Source organism: Frankliniella occidentalis, unplaced genomic scaffold (assembly GCF_000697945.3).
Source record: "Frankliniella occidentalis isolate FOCC.00 unplaced genomic scaffold, Focc_3.1 Scaffold9, whole genome shotgun sequence".
NCBI classification, from domain to species: Eukaryota; Metazoa; Arthropoda; class Insecta; order Thysanoptera; family Thripidae; genus Frankliniella; species Frankliniella occidentalis.
In genome coordinates, this window is record NW_026267139.1 from 1,419,709 (window position 1) to 1,427,890 (window position 8,182).

Here is an 8,182-nt window from a genome sequence, read left to right on the forward strand (position 1 = left end):
AATGCGTGGTAGGGAAAGCACAGAAGTATTTTCAGAGTGTGCCCGGCCGCTCCAGAGTTCAGCAGGGTGGGAGGTGGAACCTGACCTCGACTCATCGTCCAACTTGTCTAATGATGCTGGCAGCCTCCCCTGCTGGCTGCAGATCCCTCCGGTCTACGTGGAAACGTGTGGTGGACCCGAGCCGGAGTTACAGGACACTACACGCACGCACGCACGCACGCACGGACACCAGACACCAAAACAACCATGCACTTCCATACGAATGAGAATAGTGGAAATTGAAAACGAAGAAAACAAAAAAAAAACACACGACACTGGAACCAACATATTACAAACGATGCAAAATAATACTTTGCTTCAATGTCTCACAAAAATGTAGGTCGTACAAAAGTGTAGGTCATACAAAAATGTAGGTCATGCAAAATCTTTTACACATGACCCCTTCAGAAAGGTCCCTTCCCCCCTCCTGGCGGGCCGCGCTGCGATATGTACAGTCCAACACAACAGTAACACAACAGCAGCCTGCTGTGTGGCTGGGGGGAGGTTAATGGTCCGTAGCGGGGTGCAGCGGGCCCGGCGGAAGAGTGGGGGAGGGGGGGGCTGCCCGAGATGCTTCAACATTGAAAAAAAAAGCGAACCATCGCACTCATAACACCCTTAGGAAGGCGCTCCCTCGCGTGATAAATGCCTGCTCCTCCCCCCCCCCCTCTCTCTCTTGCTCTCTCTCTCTCTCTCCCTCTCTCTCTCGCTCCCTCTTCCTCCCTTTCCCTCCCGCCTCTGTGTGATCTCGTGCAGTTTTGGTGATTTGTCTTTCCTGGCATCCCCTCCACTTTTCGATTATTATTGTTATTATCATTATTATTGTTCGTAAACTTTCGTCGTCTTAACAAGCAATAATAATAATTCAAAAAATAATGGTTATGATAAAGTTAACGACTTCCTAATGGGGCCTGCGACACCCCCCACACCATGCTTTTACAAATCCCTTTAGCTAAGCATGCGCGCACGGTAAAAAGAACATCTTGGAATTCAAGTAGATTCCTTGGAAACTGTCTTGAAATCCAAGTAGATCTCTTGAAATCCAAGAGGTCATTTTTACCGTGCGCCGCGTCTGCTCTTTTGAATTTTTTTTTATTCTTAAATCCTCCGAAAAAAGGGAGGTGTGATATGATAACGCGCAAGTTATGAATGCACTGCGGCTGCATCATGGCGCTCTGGGTCGCTGGCGGCCGTTGGCGTTGGCGCGGTGCCGCGCGCGTCCTCCTGGGGAGGCAGAAGGCGCCCTCGTAGGCGTCCACCCGAGCACGGCGCTGGCGCCGGCCTGGCCCCGCCCCGGCCACCGCAGCCCGCCGCAACCACCCGCCTGAGCAGGGAAGAGAAAGAGAAGGAATTGTGTGGAGAGAAAAAAAAAATAAAAACATTCCATCAGGGGGCCGCTGCTCTCTAAGGGTCGGAAAGATTTTCCTCGACCCATCCCTTATGCCGCTGCCGCTACTGCTGCTTAAAAATGTGGCTCAGGCTAAAGGGAGAAATCACGCGGTCCGCGGTTTTTTATTTGTGTTGCGCGTTTCGCGCGGTAAAAATGGATTTTAGAGATTAATGAAGCAGGATTAAGACGGGAAATGCAAGACGTGCAATCACCAGCCCCGGTTTGCTTTTGTTTTTCCTTTTTTTGTTGGGATGGGGCGGGGGATGACCACGCTGATTTGTTGCAAGTTTTATAATTATTGCCGTACGGTCGATGTATAACTTGGCCTGACTTTTGCTGAATAATGATTGCATATAATGATTGTAGCCTGAAATGTGAAAATACGTACCAGCCATCACTTCACGATTTATCTCTGTCGGAATCATCCAGGCGGTACGTCCGTAATTCGCCCGTTGTAAACCTGCCCAGTTCAGGTTCAGCCCGTCCCAACTCCTATGGCGCCCGCTAGGTAGGCAACGTCTTGCCTGCAATGCATGCATGCACTGCGGGATGGCCTACCCCGAGTCTCGCAGGCGCCGAGCTCCTACTTCACCGAACAAATCAGATGTACTTTTTGGACGGTCCCTTTTTCGTTTCCATGTTGTCACATATGACAAGTTTGTTTTATCACTTCATTTCATTCAGTAAACGTGATAATTCATCTCGTGAATAAATAAATTATATTAACACTAGAAGGACCGGGATTTTCATATACCTAGAAGGACCGGAGGGGTCATTTTGACCCCTCTACTATTTTTGGCCGTTTTTATGGCTTCAAGGCCGCCGTTTTATCGCACATGAGTAAGGTGTTGTGTGTTTTAAGGTACCTGATGCCATGAAGTGACATTGGTTAGGTTTGAAGTGCGTTTAGGTAGGCAACCGGCACGGCATAAAACAACTTTTTTGCAATTTTACAGTTATTTCTGTTAATTGTTCGCACCATTTAAGACATTTTTAAACTTTAAAATAAATATCCGACTTAGTTCACATTTATAAGTACGTGATCTTTAGAACACATACGTACTCTAAAAGCGGGAGTGTGATTCACACAGAAACATTTTATTTTTTACCAATTTGGCACTGACAACAATGTGCGTGGCAGTTTTGGCATTCGCAAAACCATACGTACTTTGTGCTAGACGCCCCTCTTTGCCATCAGAACGCGAGTCCGGTGACGCAACTACCACTAAAACCTTGGATGTGTTGTAATTTAAAAACGGGGTTTTGTGACGTGCGTGTTGCCTACCTTCCCCGAATTAAGGAGTTAAAAAGTGTCACATGGCCGACCAAAAGTCATAAGCCACCGTACATAACAAATACGGTCAGCCTTATGATGGAAAAGTAAGTCCTCGTCAGTTTACACTTATAAAATCTCGTGAAGGGGTCAAAATGACCCCCTCGGTCCTTCTAGGTATAAGTAGTAATATCTTCAAAAGTTCTTGTCGCAGAGACCTCCTATTTTGCGTCCAAGCGTCTTTCGTTAGTACATGAAAAGTCGGAAAGTGATGAATCGCTCAAAAAAATAATTCGTAGTTCCTTTGGAAATTAAAGATCAAAAGGGGTCATTTTGACCCCTCCGGTCCTTCTAGTGTTAAGCTTTAAGTTTGTCACTTTAACAGCGTATCCTCTCTCTCTCTCTCTCTCTCTCTCTCTCTCTCTCTCTCTCTCTCTGCCCACTGTCCCGTCCAGACCGGACCACTGTCACCCTATCCTTTGTCATCCTTTGTGATTCTCCTAAGGCTTACTTAAAACTCCCGCGCCCGACTACCGCCCTCTACGCTCCCTTCGTCTGTCTCTCTCTCTCTCTCCCTCTCGCTGTTGTCTCTCTCACTTTGTCTCTCTCTCTCTCTCCCTCTCTCTCTCCCTCTCTCTCACCGTTCTGTCCTGACTGCAATAATTTATTTAGGGGGAAACAACACCGGGGACGTGCCGCGCATCTGGAGTGGTTTTCAGTCGAGATATTTATGGAGGCTAGTTCCATCGTGAAGGAGGAGAGGGGGGGGAGGGAGGGGGATAGCTGCGAGAGTTTGGGGCAAAAGCCAAAAACTGGAACCCGCGAACCCGATCTGTCAGAAGTCGTTCTTGACAAAAAAAAAAAATAGAGAAAGAAAAAAAAGAAGGTTGTGTTGGAGTGCAACTCTGCTGAACTGTTGAACACTTTCCATATGCGCAGCGTCCGTCCCTTGGCGTGTTAAACGGTGGAGTTGCACACCTACAAGTGCACGACGATGGAGTTGCGACTGTTTAACTTGCAGTTGCATTCTAACTGAAAATCAAAAGTAGGACTTAATGCCTTTCTATGGTCTGTTCTAGTGTTGATGCCTTTTTTGTGCAGGCACAAATTTGTCCACATAGGCATTACATTTTAGTACCTTTAGAGAAGTGTTGATGCCTTTGGGTGCTAAATCTTATAATTCCTTTGTAAAGACTTTTCTGTAGTGCTTTACAAGTGTTTATTTCCCGGTTGAGCATGCTTGGTTCATTTGGGGGGATATGCTTCATGTGAGAAGAGTTGGAGAGAGAGAGAGAGAGAGAGAGAGAGAGAGAGAGAGAGAGAGGAGTGCAGCAGAGCGCCCGTACCCGCTGATGAAGCATAAATTTGACGAGCGACCGAGTTGGCTCCCCCGTCCCTGCCGCCCCTGCCCCGCCAGGCCTCCACCGTGCGGTGCGGCTGCGCTGGCGGCCTGGCTTTGCCGCGTTTGTGCCTTCTTGCTCAAACGACCCAGGCGGCCGCGGGGCGAGGTGGGGTTGGGGGAGGGGTCGGGGGTGGCTAGCCTGTAGTACGGCGGCGCTGGGCCTGGGACGGGGGCAAGGAAGGGAGGGGGAGGGGGGGCGGAAGCTAACGAAGCGTTAATAAGCGCATTTTCGAATTAGACATTGGCTCTCTCCGCTGGGACTGACTTGAGAGCGTACGCCCGCCCTTGCGCGCCCGCCTCGGTGTGGTACAAGACGGCGCGCCTTTCAGCAACCTAGCCAACTCCCCCCCCCCTTCCCCCAAACCACCACTACCATCACCCTCCTTTCCCTAACCTCACTCTAACCTCTCCCTTATACTCACACAGTGCGGTGTGCCGCACTCCCCCTTTTAGTCTCGTTTCGTCTACAATTTCAGAAGTCCCTTTTCGCCTTCGCTATCCCAAGGAACCCTCGTCATCATTAGTGTGGGCAGGCCACTGTATACACCTCTTTTCTTTCCCTTTCCAGGCGTCCAGCTACGATTTAATGTCCGTTTCTTTTCCCTCTTCTTTTGTACGTTTGTAAATAAATTTCACGAGCAGTTTGGAGCTGCAATAAGTTAATTTTATTTTTTTACTGTGTTATTTAATGAAGAAAATTGTCAAATTTTATAGTGGGCAATGTTGTAATTCTAACTAAAAATACGGTCTTGGCAGTATTTTCACCATTATTTTTCACCACATTGTTTTTCACCATTGCTCTTTTGACCTCGATATTTTTTCACCATATTGTTTCTTTACCATTGCTGTTTCTCTTACACCATCGTTCTTTTTCACCATACTATGGTTTTCAACAATTCTTCGCCATTGTTTTCCTTTCACTATCCTTCTTTTGTTGACCGCGTTTGCTTCGTTTTGTCTTTTTTGCAGTGTGCCGGCAGATGGAGATGGGCGTGCAGGCCGTGTTCGGGCCGACGGACCCGCTGCTGGGCGCGCACATCCAGAGCATCTGCGAGGCGCTGGACGTCCCCCACCTGGAAGCGCGCCTCGACATGGAGCCGCACACGCGCGAGTTCTCCGTCAACCTGCACCCGAGCCAGCACCTCATCAACACTGCCTTCAAGGACCTCATCACCTTCCTCAACTGGACCCGCGTCGCCATCGTCTACGAGCAGGAGCACGGTGAGCGCGTCGAGACGTGTGTAGTGGACGGAGTCGGAATGGCGCCACCCAAAAAATGGTTTCTTTGTATTCAAGGAAATTTCGTCCGAAATTGAGGATTAGAAAACTTTCTCCATCAATTCGAGAGAAAAAAATTCCCCCAAATTGGGGACATTTTTCGTCGAGTGAACGTAACTTTATTTCTTTTAATTTAAGTAAAAGTTTTCTAAACCTCAAATTTCCTTGAACCGAAAGCAAAAGCACTTTCCGCGTCTAGCAATTTCAGATTAAACGCACACATAAGAAAGTAAATCACACGTGGGTAGTTTACGTACCGCGCAATTTTAAACGGGAATACATACACGGTAAAAACGACGTCCTGATTTCCATCACGTCTTTTGGCAGAAATGCAAGGGAAACGTCATGGTTTTCCAAACGTCATGAAAACCAGGACGTCGTTTTTACCGTGTATATTTTGTATCGCAACCCATTACAGTTTATCATGTGTGGTTCCGCGTTTAGTTTTTCGCTCCCTTCACGTGAAAAAAAAGGGCCGAGGGCAAAAGTCCCAAATTGTTTTGTGCGGCAGTGTATAAGAAGGCTGCGTAACTTTAGCCCGTCCTGGGCTGACGTGTAGTAGTCTCTGTAGCTGATTGATGCGGTTTCCATCGACTTGGCCGGGCGGGGCGGGGCGGGGCGGGCCACAGGAACACCACACGCATCAGGGGCGGGCGGGTTTGGGCATAGGAGCGCTGTGGCAGCCGGCGGTGGCTGCTGCTGCGGCTACGCCAAAACCTAGCGGCCGAGATCTGATCTGCAACCTGTAAATAATGTCACACACTTGCATTTCCAGTGCACCGTCACAGGATTCGCGACAGTATGCGGCGCCCATTCTTGCCATTCACATACTGATTGAGAGTTCAACCAAAGTAGCCTATTTCGACTATGTGCAAAAGCTGCTGCAATCTTCTTTAAGTGCACTTTAAAAAAAATAATTTCCTAACATTGAAATTGCAAAAGATGTGGTCATTTATTATTATAAGGGTTGGAAGCCTTGGAAGGTTGCCGGAAAATTTCAGGAAGAAACGGAAAATTTCTCAGACTTTGAAAGATTTTGGTTACTACCCGAAAGTTTTCCGGAAAGTTTAGGAAATTTCCAGCCCCCATTAATTTTTTTTTTGATGGCCTCATTTTTTTGTGGGGGTTGCAGGCCTGTTTAAGCTCCAGGAGCTTGTCAAGTCGCCGCCCAGTGCCCGCACCGACATGTACATCCGGCAGACGACCCCGGCGACGTACCGGCAGGTGCTGCGCGAGATCCGCCAGAAGGACATCTACAAGCTCATCGTGGACACGAACCCCCGGCACATGCACAACTTCTTCAGAGCGGTGAGTCTATATGGGAGAGGCAGGCCGGGCTCACATGTCGAGCTCGCACACTACTTCACACCGCCGCGACTGCAAACTGACTGTGACACTTTGTGTTGTGTGTGTGTGTGGCCCAGATCCTCCAGCTGCAGATGAACGACTACCGTTACCACTACATGTTCACCACTTTCGTAAGTACCGGCGACACACAAACTTTGCCCGGCCCCCTTCCCCTTGTCCCGACCCTCGTCTCCGCACTCTCTCCCCTAGTTCCCCTCCCTCCCTCTCTCTCTCTCTCTCTCTCTCTCTCTCTCTCTCTCTTGCTCTGACCATGATGTTCTCTGGGCACGCTGAATTTACTTCGACCGCTCGTCGGCAAACATTCTCAGGGCAATCCTTCCCTCGCCGAGCAGGAGCGCGGCAAACAAAAGTTTGCGTTCAGCATGAGAGGCACGTGTGCGCGTGTGTGAGAGAGAGAGAGAAAGAGAGCGAGCGAGAGAGAAGGAGTGAGAGAAAGAGAGGGAGATAGGGGTGAGGGTGAGGGGTGAGGGGCGCATTGTGAAGGCAGCCAGCCGAGACCTTTATCAAGTCACCCGCTCCCGTAGTGTGACTACAAGGAGTACAACACGACGCGCGCAAACACAAATAAACTTTACACCGACAAAAAAAAAAATCGACGTAAGCAAAAACTTTTTATTTATGTGCACACGCACGTGCAGGACATGGAAACGCTCGACCTAGAGGACTTCAGCTACAATAACGTCAACATGACGGCCTTCCGCCTCGTGGACGCCGACGACACGGGCGTCCGGGACGCGCTGCGGCAGATGGAGCGCTTCGCGCCCATCGGCCACCAGATCATCAACACGAGCGGAATCATCCAGGTGAGAAGTGCACAGCAACAAAATGCTGACAACTCTTCCAGAACAATAATGGAAGAAATGAAAAAAAATCAGAAAAATCGAACAAAATTGAAACTTCTCGGAAAAAAATAAAATAAAAATCGTTGAAAATTTTCAAAAATACATTTCCGGCCTATAAAATTCCTAATTGTGTGTGTTTGTCTTGTAGGCCGAGCCCGCGCTCATGTACGACTCGGTGCAAGTGTTCGCGCGCGGGTTGCTCGCCATGGAGGCGGCCTCGGTGCACGGGCCGTCGCCGCTGCAGCCCGTCGCGCAGCCGCCGCAGTCGCTCGCGCTGCGCTCCTCCAACCTGTCCTGCGAGCTGGAGCGGCCCTGGGACGACGGACTCAGCCTCTACAACTACATCAACACGGTGAGTGTAACAGGTGTCCGCGGGCGGGCGGGGAAGCGGGGCTCCACCACCACCACGATCAGCGCAGTGATGAAGCCCGCCCGGACAAAGAGAGAGAGAGAGAGAGAGAGAGAGAGAGAGAGAGAGAGAGAGAGAGAGAGAGAAAGAGAGAGACATCAGATAGGAGGCGTGTTTCAGAGGAGAAACAAGTACACCTCTCCCTTTCTCTCTTGCTCTCCCCCCCCTCCCTATCCCTCTC

The 8,182-nt window shown here is 49.5% G+C and overlaps 1 protein-coding gene across 1 annotated transcript in view; it reads left to right on the forward strand.

Moving 5' to 3' along the window:
* LOC113211887 (glutamate receptor ionotropic, kainate 2) overlaps positions 1-8,182 on the forward strand; it is a gene marked incomplete in the record, with an annotated part of 188,040 nt that overhangs the window by 168,216 nt on the left and 11,642 nt on the right. The window contains 5 exon segments of the mRNA XM_052276428.1: positions 5,074-5,325; positions 6,515-6,690; positions 6,807-6,860; positions 7,389-7,553; positions 7,741-7,944. Coding sequence (XP_052132388.1) covers positions 5,074-5,325; positions 6,515-6,690; positions 6,807-6,860; positions 7,389-7,553; positions 7,741-7,944 — 851 coding nt within the window.